The sequence below is a fragment of the Nyctereutes procyonoides genome, unplaced genomic scaffold, assembly GCF_905146905.1.
Source record: "Nyctereutes procyonoides isolate TBG_1078 unplaced genomic scaffold, NYPRO_anot_genome, whole genome shotgun sequence".
Classification (NCBI taxonomy): Eukaryota; Metazoa; Chordata; class Mammalia; order Carnivora; family Canidae; genus Nyctereutes; species Nyctereutes procyonoides.
In genome coordinates, this window is record NW_026575132.1 from 31484654 (window position 1) to 31506184 (window position 21531).

The following is a 21531-nucleotide window of genomic DNA, read 5'->3' on the forward strand; positions in this document are numbered from 1 at the left end:
ATTTATATGCTCAAGTAGAAACCCCTTCTCTACAATGGTGTCTGGTCCATTGCCAGGTTTGTGCCCACTAAAAAAGGTAGCCTTTCAAAAATACTTTTTAAGAACTTTTTGTGTCTATGAAGCATTTTTGGTACTATCACTCATACACAGTGGGCAAAAAAAAGAACAACTTAAGCAATTTGAATATGACCTACAGCTTTTTATATGAGTTGTTATCTTACACCAGAGCTTGGAACCTTTAGACACAAAGCAACAACAACAGTAACATTAACACCAACAACTCATATATGCTGAATGTGTATTATGTGCTAGGCACAGAGGTAAGTGTGTTATCTATATGGTCTCCTTTAAACCTCACAACGACCCTGTTGGGATAGATACTATTATACCTATGTTATAGAGGAGGAACTTGAGGCTAAGAGAGCTAATAATTTTCTCAAGGTCCTATGACTTGTAAGTGGTAAAGCAGAACCTGTTCTCAAGTCAGCTGACAACACAGTCTGCACTAGAAATGAAGGTGCCCAGGACACAAAGACAAAGACAGCAGTATGGGAGATTCATCCAAGACATGCCCAGCCTTCTGATCACCAGGGCCCAAAGGGACAGTGATCTCAGGCTTAATTATGGACCTGAGACATCTTTGAGATATTTTTCTCAGCCTGAAAGAAAGCATGCAGTATAGCTGGAAAGCAAAGTGGAAGACTCAGGGCAAGACATATATCAAGGTTCAGGCCAAACTGGGGAGAGTCTGACATGCCATCCTAGAAGTCCTCACTTGTCCCTGCAGATGGCAGAAAGCCCCCTGCAAATTTTCAGTGGAAGAACACGATCATATTGGTGCTTTTAAAAGGTTAATTTGAAGGCTGAGCACAAGACAATTATGGGGACATGACTGCCAATGGCAAGCCCATTTGAGAGCCCTTAGTAAGAGGCAGAATGTGACAGGAGGAGGCAGGTTCAGACCCCCACCCCTCCACTCAGTTTCTTGCAGAGTGGTTGAGTGGTCTCAGTTGAACAAGACAAAGATCATGGTGGAGAAGGTTGTATGGAAGCATGAGATCAACTGTAAACATGCTGAGTCTGAGGACCATATGGGGCCATGAGATGGACATGGCCAGTTCTTAGCTGGTGGAATCACTGAAAATGGTGTCTGCAGAAAGAGTTTCTAATATGAAGAAATTTTTTAAAGGCAAAGAAAAATTATCTAATTTTTCCAAAGAAGACATGCAAGTAACCAACAAGCAAATGAAAATATCAATATCACTAATCAGAGAAATGCAAATGAAAACCACAATTAGATGCCACACCTGTCCAAATGGCTACCATCAAAAAGACAAGACACCACGAGCATCAGCGAGGATATGGGGAAAAGGGAATGCTTGTGCACTGTTAGTGGGAATGTCAACTGGTGCAATCACTATGGAAAACAGTATGGAGGTTCCTCAAAAAAATTGAAAAAGAACTACCATATGATCCATAAATTCCACTCCTGTGACCTACCTGAAGGAAATCAAAACACTACATTGAAGAGATCTCTGCACCTTCAATAGGCAAGACATGGAAACAACCCAAGTGTCCATCAACATGTGAGTGGAAAAGGAAATGCACATGTGTATATAACACATGTATTATATTTTTTAGCCATAAAAAAGAAGGAAATCTTGCCATTTGAGACAACATGGATGGACTCTAAGGGTATTATTCTAAGTGAAGTAAATCAGACAAACCAATATTGTATATTTTCATCATATGCCAAATCTAAAAAGCTCAACTCATAAAAGCAGAGAAGAGAATGGTAGTTGCCATAGCCAGGGGCAGGGTGGGAAAATGGAGGGATGTTGGTTAAAGAGTACAAATGCCAAGCTATAAGATGAATAAGTTCTGGAGAGCTGATATATAGCATGGTGAGTATAGTTAATAATATTGTATTACATTCTTGAAAGTTGTTAAGGGAGTGGATTTTAAATGTCATGACCACAAAAACAATTATAATTATGGCAGGGACTAGAGGTGTTAACTATCTTATTGTGGTAATCATTTTGCAGTGTATATAGGTGTATCAAACCATCATACTGCACACCTTACTTATATACATATGTCACTAATAATTCAATAAAGCTAGAAAAAATAAAGGAAAATAGCATCACATTAACCCAGCCCAAAAAAGAAAAACTGTGAAATAATCCTTTTAATATCAATGTTATATTCCTGAAAACTCTTATGAAGGTAGAATTTGGAGTATGAGAAAACAGTAATATGAGCAAAGCTGGCTTAGAAGGACTAGTTTCACAAGTGAGCCTGCAGACCTTTATAAATATTTTACATTCACTTGTATCAGGCAATAAAAGTAATATTGATGATGTTTCACATTGTATCTTAGTAATAGCAGGTAAAATACAGTTAATTTACATTCATTATCTCCAGCTCCCTGCAAACACCCTAAAACTGCCACTATGTGATTTCAATGAAATATTTATAATTTATTTGGGTTTGCTGCAAATCATATGTCCCCTTTTTTTGTGTTTGGTTCTGCATCCAAATGCTCAGCAATTTTGTTTCCTGACTGATCCCCATCCCAGGCTCCCAGAACCCAGTGTTCACTGTCCCCTCTTCCCGAACCAGCTAGCACTGAACAAAAACCCCACAAGCAGAAGCTGCTGTTACTACTAGACAGAGTTAGTGAACATGGGACACAGAGCTAGAAACATCTCATGTACTGTTCCTCTAAAGCCACCAGACACCAGTGTGCTCACCTAAGAACACCGAGGTTCAGGGAAAGGAAGTGAGTTGCCCCAAGTCATGCAGCTAGTAAACTCTACTGCTCTGAATCTACTGGGCTCCAGGGCCACATTCCAAGCAAGGGGGTCTCAAACTTTTCTGTGCATCAAAATCACTTGGGTTCCTTTTCAAATGCAGATGTATTCAGTAGGTCTGTATGGTGCCTGAGGTTTCGTATCTCTAGCAAGCTCTGGAGTGATGCACATGCAGAGACCACTGTTTGAATATGAACGCTGAAACCACTCTATTAAATTGTTCTCTTTTCTAACTAAAGAAAAAATAATGCTTAGAGATCAACGGCAACTATGATCAATCCAATGCTCAGTGCCAAACCTCTCTAGTCCTAGAGTCCCTGTTCTGGTAGGATAAAGGTTGTACTGCAGAGTGAAGTTCTTAGGCACCAGCCTCAGGGGAAGACAGGTTCAAACCTCAGCCCCAGCACCTCCCAGCTAGCCTGTTACTTAACTTCCTCAGTAATGCTGGTGCCTGTCTCGTTGGGCTGCCTGACAATCACAGTTTAAGGAAACAACGTATTATGAGCATAAATGAGATAATTCATAGAAGGGCTTAGAGTACCTCCTAGTACTAATAAGAGTAATAAATAGTTCCTTAGTGCTTCTTAAAAACTCAAAAAGTATTAACTAGTGTTCTGTGATGTGTAGCTTCATCCGACCTAGTAGTCTCTTTCCTATTTAAGCAATATTACTGGATCCCTGGGTGGCGCAGCGGTTTGGCGCCTGCCTTTGGCCCGGGGCGCCGTCCTGGAGACCGGGGATCGAGTCCCACGTCGAGCTCCCGGTGCATGGAGCCTGCTTCTCCCTCTGCCTGTGTCTCTGCCTCTCTCTCTCTCTCTGTGTGACTATCATAAATAAATAAAAATTAAAAAAAAATCTTAAAAAAATAAAGCAATATTACATGTACATTGTTGAATGTTTGGTAAATCCTGAAAACGACACAAAGGAGAAAACAATCATGCCTGTGTGCCTGTGTGCCTGACCCACAAAGGTAACAATAAACCTATGAAGGTACTCTGGGGAGGTTCATTTCCATATTCTTCCTTTTCTGTTTCATAACATGTTAAAACCAACCAAGTTACTATCCTGGCGCTTAGATTGGTGCTTTCCAGTGCAGGTGATACATGGGGCCATTTACATTTAAATATGTTAGTTAAAATTAATGAAATAAAAAATGTAGTTCCTCAGGTCTATTTGGCACCTTTCAAGTGCTCAGTAGTTACATACTGGTAGTGACCCCCATACACACTGGCAGTGACCACATATACACTGGCAGTGACCCTGAAACAAACAGTATGCATATTTTTATTGCAGAAAGTTTATCAGTGGGAAGTAAGACTTCATATTTCATTTTTCCTCACTTAGAGCCACATTATGTGCATTTCACATGTCATCATTCCCCAGAAACTGACTTTAATGTCTAAATTATAGAGATGTATCTTAAGGCTTTGGAGATTTAGGTTGCTTCCAAATGGACACTATTATAAATAACGTTCTAGTGAACACCTATGAGCATCAACTTCCATGTAACTTCTGTATTTATCACCTTTGGATAAATATTTGTCTATAAGTGAAATTGCAGGGCTAACAGACATGGGCTTTCTAAAGGCTTTTGATATATATTCCCAATTGTATTTCAGATTGTACCCATTAACCCCACTGACACCCCCCCCCCCGCCTCCCGCCGTGGTACCTATTTTAGCATTTACCAGTCGAAGAAAATAAATACATTTCACCTTAATGGTATTTCTTGAGTTATTAGAGAGATAAAAATTTTTAGAGGTTTCTGAGTCAACTATAGATACTGATATAAATTGTTTTATGAAATAACCTTCCAAACTCGAGGTTGAGAATATAGCGTCTAAGAACATGAGAGACTCCTAACTCTGGGAAACGAACAAGGGGTGGTAGAAAGGGAGGTGGGTGGGGGATGGGGGTGACTGGATGACGGGCACTGAGGGGGGCACTTGATGGGATGAGCACTGGGTGTTATTCTATATGTTGGCAAATTGAGCACCAATAAAAAGTAAGTTTAAAAAAAAAGAGAATATAGCGTCTACTCACCAGCTGCAACTGGAAGAGAGCTCGTCTGAGCATTAAACCCATGCTGAGCAGAGCAGAGTCCCAGTAAGTATTTACAGGTCTTTGCTGAATTGGTGACAAATGTATGCTTTTTCCCAGAGATGCTGCTTGTGATGGTGAACTTCTTTCGCTGAAGGAAGCAAACACAGGCTTTCATATGTTGATTATGCTGATCATCCATTTAAGCACAATTGTCCAAAGAGCTATCAAATGCTGGAGCCTCCAGTTTGGTCTCAATGTACTAGGCATCTAGAAGTATATGACAGATGTTTTCTGACCATGGCCTATTATTTTTTCTTATATTAAAAAAAAAACCTCTTCTTATTTTTTTCTTCATTCACAAAGCCAGTGTTTGTTTATCAGGCAATTGCCAACTGCTGAGAAGGGAGCTAGGTGAAACGCATATGAAATGAGTCAGGTACACACTTGGCCCTCAGCAAGGAGTGAACATAATCCTCAGTGTGCACTTTGAAAGGCCATAAAATATATCTATAGTTTTCATTGCACAAACTCCCAGAAGGTGCAGACAAAATTTCAGCTAGTGGGGTTATAGAAAAAATAAGATAAGAATAAGATAAGATAATATGCATTCTCATATTTCTTGCGCTTATGGGCAAAGCTCTGTTCTAAGTGTTTTCTGGGTATTAATTCATCTCATCCCCAAAGCTACAGAATGAGGTAGGTCATACAATTGTCCCTATCCTACAGATGAGGAAACACACCAAGAGTCCTTAGAATGCAGCAGAATTCAGGTCACATCACCAAGAAATGCTTCCCCATATTTATACTTTCGGGACCCAAATACAAAGTAATAATATGGTACAGCTAAGTGGGATAAACTGGAAAGGATTATCTATAGGGGATTGTCTATCTGGACCTTTGTGGAAAAAATCCGTAACTATTATTGTCAACATACAATGTTAATAAAAACAATAAAATGCAAAGTAATAGAGATGATATTAAATATGAATTTATATACAACTTCTAAATAAAATCTCTAAATATTCTAAATATTTCAGTAAGAATCTTGAGCTTGCTCTTCGAAAGATAATTTTTATAGATACAGGGCTTATTCCTGAAAGGTTTCCCTGGAACTCCTGATCCTTGTTAATGCTAATCCCTTTTAATTCATAATAGTCACCACTTCCCAGAAGCTCCATCCACAGGGTCAAATATTAACAAAAGACAGTAATTATTCATTACTTTTCCTCTGAGAAATTTTTTTTTTGCCTATAACCTCATTTTAAGTAGCTTGAGTATTTTCTAAATATTCTTTCACTTTACTGACAAATGTAATGTTGAAACTCCTTCTACTAACATGAGTGGATTTGGAGTTCAATTGAACTATACTATAGTATTTTTTAAAAATAATGTATTTTCTCAGATAGTACCCTATTGGCCTTAATAACTTTTTCTTAGTATTTAAATTATAATGACCCCTGAACTTCAGCAGTGGAGTATTTGCTTTTCCAAATTTAAATATTTGCTTGGAATCCATCCACTTTGTCAGCACACATTGGTAAGCTCTCACATGGTCTTGACAATTGCATATTAACTGCACTCAGGTATTTAAAAATTTTAGATGAGGGATGCCTGGGTGGCTCAGCAGTTGGGCATCTGCCTTCGGCTCAGGTCATGATCCCAGGGTCCTGGGACTGAGTCCTGCCTCAGGTTCACTTTATGGAGCCTGCTTCTCCTTTTGCCAGTATCTCTGCCTCTCTCTCTCTCTCTCTCTCTCTCTCTGTCTCTGTCTCTCATGAATAAATAAAATCTTAAAGAAAAATTTAGATGAGTATGTCATTTAAAAAAAATCTAATAACTATTCACTAACAAATCTGAGAAAAGAGAATCATTTACAGACACACACACACACATACACCAATCTTTCTTTCAACTCATAAACTCTTGGCAAAACTCTCCTTTTAGATACTAATGCTTTAAGATACTAAGCATCACAAAGAGTGGAATTTCTAGGCATAAAGCTGAAAACGGTCTCAACTGTAGTAGTTTGGATTTCTTCTCCATTTTGGTAACATCATTTAATGAGAAATGCATATCTATAAGCAAACTTTCACAGAGGTGAGCTGCTCTCTGAACAAGACGATGTAAAACTAGAATCTCAGAGTTTTCAGCACAAACAAAAAAATGTATTTACACCTCTGTTGCTGCAGTACACACTTGGTGCTTCCATAACATCACCTTTGTTTCAAAGCATTGTTTTACCATTTTGAATATGTTATCACCTGTAGTTCTATTATTGCTGCTGTGAGTTCGCCCGCTAGTTTGTGTATCTTGTTTGATATCTCTTTGTGGAGCAATGATGTTCTTCGGACGGAGGCAGATTTGCCATGAAGCTGAGGGTCCTGGGAGGGGCTCCAGCCAAGTCTTCACAGGGTCTTATAAAGTGTGGAAAGCAAGCCTTGAAATATTCAGAGCTAGAGGCCAGTCTGACAGAAATCTCTTTCAAGTTGTCAGAAATAAAAGACTGTGACTTAATTCTCAAAAACATCCCAGTTGAGTGGCAGTTCTGTCCTATCAGGGGTATACTTTATAACTGTATATACTGCATTCTCAATATAATGCACAATATTTTTCTTTTTTAATGGAGAATCACATGAAATAGAATTTATTCGATTCCCTGCACTTGCAGCACAGAAACCTATACCAGCATTACAAAGAGCAAGTGTGTCTGTGTCTCTCTGCAAAGCTGCATGTTTTGTGCATCTTATCAACAATAAAAACAACTTGCAGTCAGCATGGAAAGTCTAAATTGTAATTCTATTGCCTCTAGAGAAAATATTACAAAGTGCCATAATATGGAAACATAAACAGAATGTATACCACCAACATTTGAAAGAAAAAAGGAATTCTAGTTTGATGGGGAATTAATTCATAACAGAATCTTTTTTGGCTTGATGGTTTTGCAGTAGTTGTTCACATTTTTAAATTCACAAGTTGTGGCAATTTCTTTTCTCATTCTAAAGGAATGGTCACTTTCATTTCATAGTTTGTGTTCTTTTTTTTAAAAGGAGCCCTACAAAGCCTGTATTGTCCCTTGCTCTTCTGCATTCCTCTTCAGGAGCGTTTTAACTACTGCTAATAACCCAGGATGGTTACTAACACAGGTAGGTTCCTTGTTCCACAATGAACACTTTCTCAGTTGGATAATCTTCTGAACCAATGTTGTCTCTGTCACAGACAGGCTGCCAACATGCCTACAAATCAGTCTTAATCAATCATGCCTAAAACCATAGTCAAATCAATGTCTTAATGGCATTTCTCTCTAACTCTATTGCTACTTCCCTGCTGGCTGGTGAGATGAATGGCCTGCAATTGTCTGAAACATCTTGGCGTCTGTTATTAATTAGGCAAATTTCAAACCAACTTCCTAAGCTCATTCTTGCATTATTTGTAGAGTTCCACATTTTGTGCTTGCAGAAGCATGAAGAGTGACAGTCATTTTCTGTACAAGATGCCTGATTTGTGGCAAGCAATTGGTGACATAATTTCATGGGATGACTTTTCCATAAAAAAAGACATTGGTGTTGAGGAAGAGGATGGTCATCAAGGCATGGAAATCCTAATTAGTGGCAAAGTCGTTTTGGGGTTTTTTAAGCTATAAGTTTGTCTTGTGAACCTGATGATTTTCCAGCTTTAATCAAGAAATTTTCCCTGGTCACAGGAAAATAGAGATCTATAAACATTTAATCAACTTAAAAATAAAGCACTTACTTAAGGGGATTGTTAAATTTTATAACTTCTAAAATTCTATTTTCAAAATTACATTTTAGGTTATCTGCAGTTTTACAAATGTCCTAAAACAAATTACATTGAAAAATTTAAACAGGGGACGCCTGGGTAGCTCAGTGGTTGAGCGTCTACCTTTGGCTTAAGGCGTGATCCCAGGGTCCTAGGATCGAGTCCCACATTGGTCTCCTTGCATGGACCTGCTTCTCCCTCTGCCTGTGTCTCTGCCTCTGTGTCTCTCATGAATAAATAAAATCTTAAAAAAAAGAGAAAAATTTAAACAGTTAACCATGACGTAAAGAAAATAGGAAGCAGTGCAATAGTATTAATTGATTCAGTAATTAAAACTCCTCAAATAATCTTTCATTTGAATTAAAGTAAGTCAAATCATTAAAATTATTAAAAACTTACAAATACATGTTTTACTTTCAGATATAGTAAAAAATATTTGGGAAAAAGTTTCCTGATAGAGTATAAGTTTTTTGTTTTTGTTTTTGTGGTTTTTTGTTTTTTTTTTAGTATTAGAAGTATTATAAGAACTCCGTTTAATTCTGTTATTTACTTTTAGATATAAGCTTTTTTTTCCAAAGGCAAACAATAATTTATCATGAAACACTATCAAGGGGGCACCTGGGTGGCTCAGTTGGCTAAGCGTCTGCCTTTGGCTCAGGTCATGAGCTCCAGGTCCTGGGATTGAGCCCCCATTGGGCTCTGCACTGAGCAGTCTGCTTCTCCCTCTCTCTCTGCCCCTCCCCCACCTTCTGCTCTTGCTATCTCCCTCAAATAAGTAAATAAAACCTTAAAAAAAAAGCAACATTATCAAGAATCATGCTTGAACAATATGTCAACTTCAACAGCCAAGATGGAAGAAACAAAAGAAACATTAAGCAAATGAATTAAACCAATTACCTTCTACTTAGGAAACTCTAACATCAGATAATGATAGTAAAAACAGCAATCTAACCAGGAGGAAAATCCTTAAAACCCTAACAGAAAATTAAATAGAAAGAAAAAGCTGATTATTTCATGGGCCAAAAGATGAAGACCTTCATGTTTGATAAGGAAATCATACCTAAAGGAAATGGCGGAAGGGGAGGTGGGCAGGGGGAAGGGGTGGAGGGTTGGGCACTGAGGGGGGCACTTGACGTGATGAGCACTGGGTGTTATACATATGTTGCCAAATTGAACTCCAATAAAAAAATAAACAAAAAAACACACAAAAAAAAAAAGAAGAAAAAGGAAAGAGTAGCATTCTCACAGTATCAGTTTCTGTAAGCATTTTGTGTCTATTGTACTGATTAAATGAGTTGCTCTGTTTCAGTAAAAAAAAAAAAAAAAAGGAAATGGCAAACTGACTGGGATGACCTACTATGGGATAAGCAGGAAGATTAGGTACCGGAGTAATCTGCTGTGGGGACAGACATCATGCTTTTGGTGGCAAATTTATTGTAACTACATTCAGGAAGTATATAAATACTCATGCAAATGGCATTGAAATACAATTTCAAACGTGATACATTTAATAGAGATTTTTTTGTTTCAAAAAAGTCTTAAATTTTCAAAGGCATCAAAGGTCTGCAGTCCCCAGCATCCTGTAGCACACCTGTAGTCTGTGGGAGACAGGCTGAATGTCTCAGGACACTGTGTGCACAGGGAAATTTTAAAACATACAGGAAAAAATTTGAAAATTTGGCAGATTTCACACCACCTATGTGGGCTCTCCTCTCCCATCTTCCAACGCCAACCTTGCTATCAGCATCGGTGGATTCCCCACTTTAGGAGAACTCCACCCAGAGAGAAGGTATAGCGTTTTCAGCTGATGGCTACCCATGGGGGTGCACAGGGACCTGGCAAGAAATGGTGGGGAGGAAACGGCCTCCTGGGGACTCTTCGGGTAGGCTTCTTTCAAATACGCCACAATGTATCCCAGTACTGGTTATGAGCTTATCTGGTCAGGGGAAGATCATATGACTCCGCTGCTCCTTTATGGGGGCAACAGACCAAAGGGAAGTGAAGCAGTTATCCACTGAGCTACACTCACACAAGTAGAAATCTTCCTGATTTCTCTCCACTGAAACCGCAAAGTTGCAATTCTGCTGTTGTTTTTCACTTCGTAGAATATGACACCCTTGGCACAGATCCCCAAGGCCGTCTCCCCTGCTCCCTTCATCTTCTCTGGGAGAATGTGGTGAACTAGCACACCATATTCTGGGAGCTGCTGAGTGACCTGGAGCAAGAAAAAAGCCAATTGAGAAGAGACAGTCCCACTAACCTAAAATAATAGTCTTCAGACCAATTCATGAAAAGCATTTTCACAGATGTTCCAAAAACTAAGAGTAGGATTGCCCAAATACGCTTAGGAAAACACTGAGCTAACCAGATCGCCTTACTACAGAATTTCTCCTCACCTCTACTATGATAGCATTTCCTATTTTATTAACCCTAGGATTCCTTTTTCATGGAGTACCTAAGCAACACCTGGAACACAGTTACCATAAAAATGATACAACAGAATATTAATATTCTGAACAAGGTTTTAGAATTCAGACTCTTCTGGGTCACCTCCAGGGAAGGGATTCCTTTTCCCAATTGTGTCTATTAAGGTCTATTGAAATGTTATCTGCTACAACCCCTTCATTTTACAAATGGAAAAACTGAGATCCAGGCAGAGAAAGGCCCCTTCCAGATGGTCAGCACCACTGTGAGAGCAAGATAAGTCGTGAACATCCTGCAGAGCAAATGAGCAATCACTGGCATCTTTCACCATGTCACAGTGCATTGCTGGGGTCCCTCCAGTCCAAGGTCTGTCCTCAGTTCACTAAGTCAGAAGAATGAATTTTGTCAGAGTCCTGAGGGTCAATCAGAGATGGAGACTGCATCAGGCCCATCAGATTCTTAAGAGATTGGAGTATAAACCTGATGCAGATGTTTTTATGTTTGAATGGTAATCACATCTCTATCCTGGTATCTAGCCTCTGCATCTTCACCTGCAGACTTCAGGCCTCATCAGAAGACTGATGCACCTGGACTTACAGCAGGGACTTCTTGCTCCCTCTCAGAAGGGTTTCACTGGTGAGATCTGGTATCCTATCCCTACCCCTGCCCCCAACAGAAAGCACTCTGCCTATGCCAATTTCTCCCACCCCCAGACAGGGTAATAACAATAGGGACAAATTATGACTTTGAGAGCTCCTTTCTCAGGATATTTGCTGTGCTTTTTTTCTTCTGTTAATAATCTCTGCCGACAGGTTATACTGCCTGCAGAGCCTACAGCTCTTCATATGATGTTGATTCAGTTTCTGGGCCTTGAGCCTGCTTGTTTTAACTTTGGAGGCACTGTTCATCACCATTGTTGTCATCAGCAGTAGCATCCAAAACACTATTGAGCACTTCATGCTGAAATATCCAATGGCCAGACTAGGCATGTGCTTAGGTATTAAATTAGGGTGATCCCAAAGCAATAAAGTAAATTCTTTTAAATAATTTGATGTGATATTTCCAAAAAGAGTTTAAAGCCTTAGACTTCACTAGAATAAAGATGCCTTTGCTAGACTCCCTTACATGTTTTAATTGTTTAGTATTTAATTTTAGTTTTTTTTTATTTTAGTTTTTATTTTATTTTTTTAAGTATATAGAGAAGGATGTGATCCTGAAGTACTTGGAGTGACAAAATGTTTAAATGGCAAAGCACCAGTGTGCCCTGGGTGGCTCAGTTGGTTAAGCACCCAACTCTTGATTTTGGCTCAGGTCATGATCTGAGGGTCGTGAAACAGAGCCCTGTACTGGGCTCCAAGCTGGGTGTGGAGCCTGCTTAAGATTCCCTTACCCTCTTCCTTGGCCCCTCCCCTCGCCTCTCTCTTTAAAAAATTAAAAATAAAATGGCAAAGCACCATGAAAACATTTCCCATGTACCATACTGTTTAATCTTTACAGCAATCACAACAGAGAGGGGTAGATGTCTCTTTTCAAATGAGAAAGTAGATTTACTTAGGAGCCAGAAATGGAAGTATAAGTCTGTCTGTTTCTGAGTCTTCACTCTTAGCAACTAACATACAGAGTTCCCATCACATTTGGAAACATGGGTGAGTATACATAAGATCCTCAGGGGCATTTTCAATTGGTAAAAAATAAATATTATCTATGTCTCCATGCTCTACTAGGAAATCCTCTGGAGCACCTCTCCTGGGCATTCCATGTTGTGATTGCTAATTGTCCTCTCAGAGGTTCCCTTTATCTTCATGTGCTTAGAGGCATCTCACTATCTTCTCCTTCTCCCTACAGTGGCAGCCAGGTTTACACTGGACCCAGGCTCTCCTGGCTCCCAGCATATGCAGCATCCTTGCTGTATTGAAAACTGTTGGAACAAGCAGACTGTTTCATCAAGAGAGTCATAACTACTCATATCCTTTGACCCTATGATTCCATTCCTGGCAATCTGTCCTAAGAAAATGTACTGCATAATCAAGACCAACACTTCTCTAGTGATGGTGCAGACTAGCAGGGTTGGGTTGGGTGACTGGCTCCCAGAGATAAAGATCTCCTAAAGGCAGTACTGCCTTGAAAGGGATCATCAGGCAATCTTCAGAAAGCGCATTTACAAAACATTTGTGATTATTTGGGGCATGCATATGTTATAATGCTAAATGAAGTAAAACACAGGATATAAGCAGTATGATTTCAAATGTTTTAATAGTATATCAAAACCCCTCATTATTGTGAAAAAAAAAAATGGTTCCCTGGTTGAAGAGGTTTGGAAAACATGGAGTTAACCTCAAACAGGTTAGGTGGTTCTGGCATTAGTATGCTAATGTAGTTGTGAAACTTCCAGACAGAGTATGTCATTCAGCATCACCCACATAGGATTTCTGCCAAGTCTACCAGCGTGATATGGTGAGATGATGAACTAGCAGAATTAGCCATCGGTGAACTGGAAGCCAAGAGGCATCTGATAATGGAAGAGAGGAGCCACAAGGAGCTGTAATTAAATAATCCAGTGGCTGTTTATGGAGTGACTGAGCCTGTGAGGGGCCCTGAAGATTTGGGACCTTGACATTTACAACCTAGTAGGGAGGACAAGAAATGTGTAGAAAGGACTGCAATCCGAGTGTCTTGGCAATATTTATCAGCAATGTTCAAATGGTTATAACCTGAGACGCTGGCATTCCACTCATGAGCTTGTATCCCTAAGGATTATGCACAAAGGCAGCTAAAGACTTGGGTAGCAAAAGTGCTAATCTCAGTATAGTTTAAAATAGTCCCCTATTTAAAATAATTTATGTGCCAAACAATGGAGTATTGAGAAAAAACTTAGGGTACACCATGTGTTGATTTAAAATAAAGTTTCAAAATGTTGGTGAGATGGGATTATAAAAATACACAAAACTGCATATATAATATAAACCTAATTTTAAATGTGTATACACATGTGAAGGCACAGAACAAAGGAGAATGAATACAAGAAAATATAATTGTGCTGTCTCCAGAGGGCAGAATCATGAGCAAATTGTTACTTTTATAATTATGGATGGATGGGGCGTTAGATTTTGCTTAACTAACATTCACCCAAACGAGAAGGGTCCCAATGTGCCATGGGGATCACAAAGCCCTTTCGTGTCTCATGCAGCAGGGGTGACACACAGCCCTCGCAGGCCCAACCAGCCAGCACAGGGAACTCAAAACTCAGCGTTCCTCGAAACTGATAAGATGGCATGCAAATTAAGTCAAATCTATTCGACAAAACAAAATCTCACTGTATTTCTATTATGAGATGGTGGCTTCCTTCACAACCAATTTTCATCATTCAACCAGGAGAAGGAGGGACACAGAGAGCCTGGGGAGGGGTGAGCAGGTGGGCATCTTTGGGCCCAGAGAGGCCTCCATTGGCTCAAGTCCTTGGCCTCCCCACTGATTCTGTGGTTCTGCCTCCACCTTCCATCAGACGTGTGCTCATGGCTTTGAGGAGTCCACTCGCCCCTCATCAAAGGAAGGCTGCATCCTCTAGACAAGGAACATGGGCGAAGACTGGAATATAGAAAGCAGTGAGCACCTTTCCACCAGGGCTTCTCAAATGAAGTGCTTGTAAGTTTACATGGGTGAGGTATTACCATCTGCCAAGTGGCAGACCAAAAAGAAAGGCCAGATCTCCTTTGGACAGTTCTGCTTCCAAATGTCCATCTCTATTAAAGGCCAAAAACACAGATACATTTCCTATCCATCTTGGGAAACTTTTGTACAGAGAAATGTACAAATCTGGAGCTTCTTTTGAAATTCCTCTTCAGCTCTAAAGGCCAGCCAGGTATCCTGCCCTGGGCAACCGAGGCCCCCTAGCTCCATCTACACAGGCGGAGTGGCAGTCCCTCCTATCCTGACATATTGTTATTGTTCTCATCACACAGCATACTCTGCATGACTCTGGTAACTGTCTGTCCTCTCCAGGAGACAAGATACTCTGGGGGCAAGGAGCATGTCCTTTCTGTCTCCATTCCATGCAGCACCTGGCCCAGAGCAGGTAAGTTGTGGGGTGTGCAAAGCTCTTCATCCTAGGCTATGTGTGTGCCCACCGATATGGGGGACTGAAATGTCACTGCTTACACTTGAGGGCTGAGCAGAGTGTGGACCAGAGCTATACCCAGTTGCATGGACCATACCATCTGTGCTGTGCTGAGAACAGTTGCCTGGAAGGCTGGAAACTTAAGGTCTTCCAATGGTTTTGCTTTTGTCTCATACCCCAGTTTGGGGTAGCTGTCCCATATGTCTCTGTGAGAAATGTGATCTCCTCACTTAGAGGAAAGTGACTGTGAATTCTATGGCTAAAGAAAGGCTCAGCGATACCCACTCAGCCCACTAAATCTTACCCATTTGGGGGATCATTTCCAATGCCACCTGCTTCCAGAAGCCTCTCCTTGGTCTCAAATCCCTTGATCATACCTCCATGTGGGTCAGAGCATATCTGGCCCCCCAGAGAAAGCTCCAGAGGGAAGGGCTGGCTGTGTGCCCTTAAACAACAACACTCCCCCCACCAGGAGACCAGAAGTCTTACCCTCAAGAACTCCAACTCCGCATCCTCTCCCCAGAGCACAGGACTGAGATAGTGCATCTCTGAGACTTCAACTTGGACCTAGAGAGCAGTCATCCTCTCAATCAAACTTGCAGGGATGTAATCCTCAACCCGAAAATAGGCTTTATTCTCTTTCTGCTGGGAAGATGCGGAAGAAAAATGGCATAACCAAGAAGCCTTCTATAGGACTCTGAGCACAAGAGAAGCTTGTCTGCATTCCAAACCCCAGGTAGGGCCCCAGGGCAAGGATGCCCCCTTGAAGTACCCACCTCGGATAGTATTTTCTACTGTATTAGAAGTTGGCCTAAACCATATGATATGAGTAGAAGGGAGAGAAGAGGAGCCACCTGTCTTTGAGACCCTTCTGTATGCCAGGCGGTCCTCAGAACACATTAGCTCCTTCAATCCCACAGTAATCCTATGAGGATGATATTATTAGTACCATTTGCAAGATGAACAAAATGAACGAGGAAGGAAGTCATTCAACAGGGCCAAGATCACACCACTTAGTGACAGAAACAAGATTCAGTCACCCAGGGGATCCCTGGGTGGCTCAGCAGTTTAGCGCCTGCCTTTGGCCCAGGGTGTGATCCTGGAGTCCCAGGATCAAGTCCCATATTGGGCTCCCTGCATGGAGCCTGCTTCTCCCTCTGCCTGTGTCTCTGCCTCTCTCTCTCTCTGTGTCTCTCATGAATGAATAAATAAATAAAATCTTAAAAAAAAAAGAAGATTCAGTCACTCAAAGTCCTCACACATCCCATGATGCCACACCACTTCTCGAAAGGCACAGCAAAACCCTGGCCCCAACACTTTGGTTCTTTTTATTTATTTAGCATTTCTGTCTGCTTGTGCTCCTATTATACTGTCCCCTCTTACAAAGGAAGTCTTGGCTGTGCCACCATCTCTCCACATGAAGGGGATCAAGCAGTTGTCCTGTGAACAAGAAAGATCTGTCAACCCCACCTCACGCCAAGCCTGAACCTCCAACCAGCCTGCTCTTTCGGGAACCTGAGGCTGCCACCCCAGCACAAGCAGCTAGGTCAGTGCCACTCACCACCCAATGCACAGTTCCCTGATATAGACCATGAAGCAGAAAGGTATGCAGAGGGCAGCCCAGGTGGCTCAGCGGTTTAGCGCCGCCTTCAGCCTGGAGTCGCAGGATGGAGTCCCACGTCGGGCTCCCCACATGGAGCCTGCTTCTCCCTCTGCCTGTGTCTCTGCCTCTCTCTCTCCCTCTGTGTGTCTCTCATGAATAAATAAATAATGAAAATATTTAAAAAAAGAAAGGTATGCAGAAGCTTTGGGGGGGGTGGTCTTGGGGACCACTGTAGGAATGAGGAAGACAGAACTTGTCAGAGAAAGCTGACCCTGTCCTTGTATTCCTGATTCCTAATTCCTGGTCACTGGCAGCCCCTCCCAGCTTAAATTTAGGCAAGACATTGCCCCATAGCTGAGGGCAACTACCTGTGAGGAAGGCAGCTGGGAGCTGTAAGGATCTTGCCTTCTCAGGGCTGGGGATGGACAGGTCGGCCTGTTGGGGAGATCTGAAGAGAAGAGCACATCACCCACTTCATCTCCATCTCCTGGTGTGGCACAGACCTGTCCCCATGTAGCCATGGACTAAGAATCCTCAGCTGAGAGTTAGCCCATGCCAGTTCTGGGCTCAACTCAGACACAAGCAGAAAGAAATTGCCCAGCAATCTTCTGACTAAAAAAGCCTTCAGAATGCCATTAACATGGCCCAAATCCAGAACACTGGCAACACCAAGTGCTGGTGTGGATGTGGAGCAACAGGAACTCTCACCTACTACCGGTGGGAATGCAAAATGGTGCAGCTACTTTAGAAGATAATTGGTCTTGCAAACATAGTCTTACCATAGGATCCAGCCATCATGCTTCTTGGTATTGAACCAAAGGAGCTGAAATCATGCCCACACAGAAGCCTGCACATAGATGCTTATAGCAACTTCATTCATAATTGCCAAAACATGAAAGCAAAAGATTCCTCCAGTAGGTAAATGGATAAAGAAACTGTAGTACATCCAGACAACAAAGTATCATTCAGCACTAAAAGGAAACGAGCTACCAAACCACGAAAGACAAAAGACATGGGGGAGACTTAAGTGCATATTAAGTGAAAGACGTCAATCTGAAAAGACCACACACTTTCTGATGGAAAAAACAATGATGGACATTGGACAGTGATGCGTTGATGCGGGTTCATCAGCTGGAATGCATGTACCATTTTGGTGGGAGGTGCTAGGACTATGTCCAAGAGAAGACGTCAATATGGAACTAAAAAGCCCTAACACAAACGTGTATTTCCATGTAACTCATAAAAAGAGGAAGATCAGAGGCAATGGGAACAATAGTAACAGTATTACCATTTACACGGCTCTTCCAGGTGATGCCCAACAGTGAGAGGATGGAAAGGTGAGCAAAGGTCCACCCAGGTAAGGTGCACCGTGTAACCATCCTGAGTGATCATTAGGAAGGCCACAGGAAGACATCTGCCATCAAGTGGGAAAGCAGAATGCAACTCAAATGTGGCACTGTTTGCACCTGCATAAAATCCCAACAGGCAATCATAGGCTAGAAGGGAGCTCACCATGAGGAAAGCTGTTCCACCACAAGATGTGATTAAGGAGATTTATTTTTATACCAAAATGTCTTTGTCTCCCTCTTTAAAATGTAAATGTAATCATGTCACTTCCCTGCTTAGAATTCTTCAGTGGGTCCCAGTCTTTCACTACAGTGGTTTCCAAATTAATTTTTTTCTCCTAGCACCAGAACCATTTATCAAACAAAATACAAGCCCCTTGGGGGGAGGCACACAAGGTTTGTTCCAGATCTGGCTTTCAATGCTGTCCAGCCTCCAGGCCACTTCAGCTAGGGCTGCAGTGACAATGCTGGAGCCCTCCTCTCCTGCCCGCTCAATGACACAGACACAGGGACAGGTCTTCCTGTCTGGATCTCCCAAAACACTCTGATGAGCCCACCACAGTGCCTGGCACACAGCGAAGCCAGGCGCTGCAAAGTGAGTCCTGGCTGGGCTCTCAGTACCTTACCCAACTTCACAGAGCTGCAATTTTTCTCAGCCTCAGGTGGAAATAACACCAGCTTTGCGGGTTGACATAGGGCTTAGATGATACCAAACATGGAACGGGCTCTCCATAAATGAGGATTGAGGGAGTAAGGGCCCAAATGAGTGGGTTTGTGTAATCTGTTGCCTTTACACCTACAAAGGAAAAGGAGTAGATCTGCCTTTGGGGGCCATGTGGGGACAGCAGAGAGTGTCCTGGAACCACTCTCGTCCATGGCAGTGAGAGAGGTTGAGGCTCCACAGGATCTGGAGAAGGAGCTGGAGGTGGAGGATGGCCGGTAAATAAACATGTATACCATTCCAGGCAGTGGTAAATGCTATGAAGAAAAATGCAGCAGAGTGAAGGCATAAGGAGGGCCTTGGAAGACTCTGGGCATAGCAACACCTTCTGAAGATGGACTGGGAGGAAAGCAAAATGGTTCTGGCATAGTAAAAAAAGTGTTTTTTCAAATTGCAGCTTGTAGCACATTAGTGAGCTAATGATTAATAGTTCATAGGTAGCATTTTTAAAATTAACTACAATAGAATAGGAAATACCAGTGTGTATCACATGTAGAAAGGATGCATCTTATTTCCTAAGTTTTTGCCTCAATTCTGTTCTAGGTACATATGTGTGTGGATTGTGTTATCATCTCTCTCTCTCTCTCTCTCTCTCTCTCTCTCTCTCTCTCTCTCATGGGCATGGCACAGAACATTGGAAAGCCACTGTTCTCAAGCAGCTTTTGATATTGTCCTTGCTCTTAAACCCAGTTACTAAGACGAAGCAGGCAAGCTGTGACAAAGGTCACACACCTTGCCCTCTCCGCCCCACACTGTGTGAGGATGAAGAACATTGATCAGAGTCTCTTCGAGGCATCTACACTTGGCAGTGGCTACAGCTTCTCCTTCCCAGATTCCAGGTATATCTGCATCTCTAGGCCATGTTCTCTGCAGGTTCGCATTCAGTGGCTTCTGGACTCTACCCTCTAGATTGCAGACTTACACCAAAGAGAGAAGTGCTCGCTCTCTCTCTCTCTCTCTCTCTCTCCCCCTCTCTCTCCCTCTCTCTCTCTCTCAGTAATGCCATGGAAATCCTGTAGCTCTGTCTCATTGGTTCTGATAAAGTCATATGTCTACTCAAGCCAATCACTGTACAGAGAGCTGCCATGCTCTGATTAGTTAGATTTGAGTTATATGGCCTCCCATATTTGCTGGGGCTGCCATAACACATACCACAGGCTGTCATTTAAGACAATGACAGAAACTTATCCTCTCATAGTTCCAGAGGCTAGAAATCCAAGATCAAGTGTGGGCAGGGTTGGTTTCTTCTGAGGCCCCTCCCCTTGACTTGCAGACTGCCTTCTTCTCCCTGAGTCCTCACACCGTCTCTCTCCTGTGCTCCTGGTGTCTTTCTGTGAGTCCCAATCTCTTTGTACAGGGACTCTGATCAGACTGGATTAAGATAAAACCAGAAAGCCTCATTTTGACATAACTGCCTCTTTAAGACCCCATCTCCAAATACAGCCACATTCTGAGTACTAGGGGTTAGAACTTCAACATATAAATCATAAAGGAGCATACTTCATCCATAACACAAAGCCAGACCCAAATGACCCCAGCGAACTCAGAACTTCAGCCAAACACAGCTCCTTTGTTCGCCAAGGATGTAGCATCATGGACCACTAAGTGCTCCCTGGTGGTAGACATATATTTTTAGCTATGCACAACCATTCCCTCTCTTTCTGGAAGCAGAAGGCATCCTTTCTCCCTCTCAGTCTCCTCGCATCTTCATAGTGTGAACTCTACCCTGGTTCTCAGGGTGGCCATAGTCCTCAGGTCCTCTCTTGAGTATATCTTCTGGGAATTAAGCACTTCCTAGAGGCACCCAGCTTTTGTCATATGGCAATGGCAAAACCCATCAAGATAAAGCCCAGTGGGCTGGTGGGGGGCCCAACCTTCCTCAGTCTTCCCTCCCACTTCTACTGATGCAGACTCCACATTTGGACAGCATGTCACACTTCTGGGTCTCATGACTTGGGCTCAGTTGAGGTCTACTGCCAAGACCCTTTCCACTCATCTGGAACATGGGTGGAGGCTTTGTGAACTCAGAACAAAGTTGCCCTACTCTCTGTAACAGCTCACCTGGCTAGTCCCTCTTTCCTGCCTGGTGTACCCATTTTGAATCTTAAGTGAAGATATTAATAACATCCAGTGAAATAAGTCAATCGGAGAAGGACAAACATTATATGTTCTCATTCATCTGGGGAATATAAATCATAGTGAAAGGGAATAGAAGGGAAGGGAGAAGAAATGGGTAGGAAATATCAGAAAGGGAGACAGAACATAAAGACTCCTAACTCTGGGAAGTGAAGTAGGGGTGGTGGAAGGGGAGGAGGGCGGGGGGTGGGGGTGAATGGGTGACGGGCACTGAGGGGGGCACTTGACGGAATGAGCACTGGGTGTTATTCTGTATGTTGGCACCAATAACACCAATAAAAAATAAATTTATTATTTAAAAAAATCCCTCCCAACTTTGATGTATCTGCAAATTAAATAACCAGTAGAGATAAATAAATAAATAAATAAATAAATAAATAAATAAATAAATAAATAAATAAATACCAGTAGACTCTATAAGTCCCTGAGGACTGTAACACAGAACCTTTACAGGGAAATTCAATCAAAGAAACGTATGTGTGATTCTGTTGCATGGACCGGGCTTGGCCAAAAAGATTAGAGATTTTGAGAGGCAGCGTGCCCAGCAGAATCAG

At 41.9% G+C, this 21531-nt stretch overlaps 1 protein-coding gene across 1 annotated transcript in view; it reads right to left on the reverse strand.

The window, feature by feature from the left end:
* Window positions 1–21531, reverse strand: part of FRMPD2 (FERM and PDZ domain containing 2) — a 113279-nt gene that overhangs the window by 40089 nt on the left and 51659 nt on the right. Inside the window, 3 exon segments of the mRNA XM_055344977.1 lie at window positions 4857–5004; window positions 10663–10848; window positions 15661–15813. Of these exon segments, the coding sequence (XP_055200952.1) occupies window positions 4857–5004; window positions 10663–10848; window positions 15661–15813 (487 nt within the window).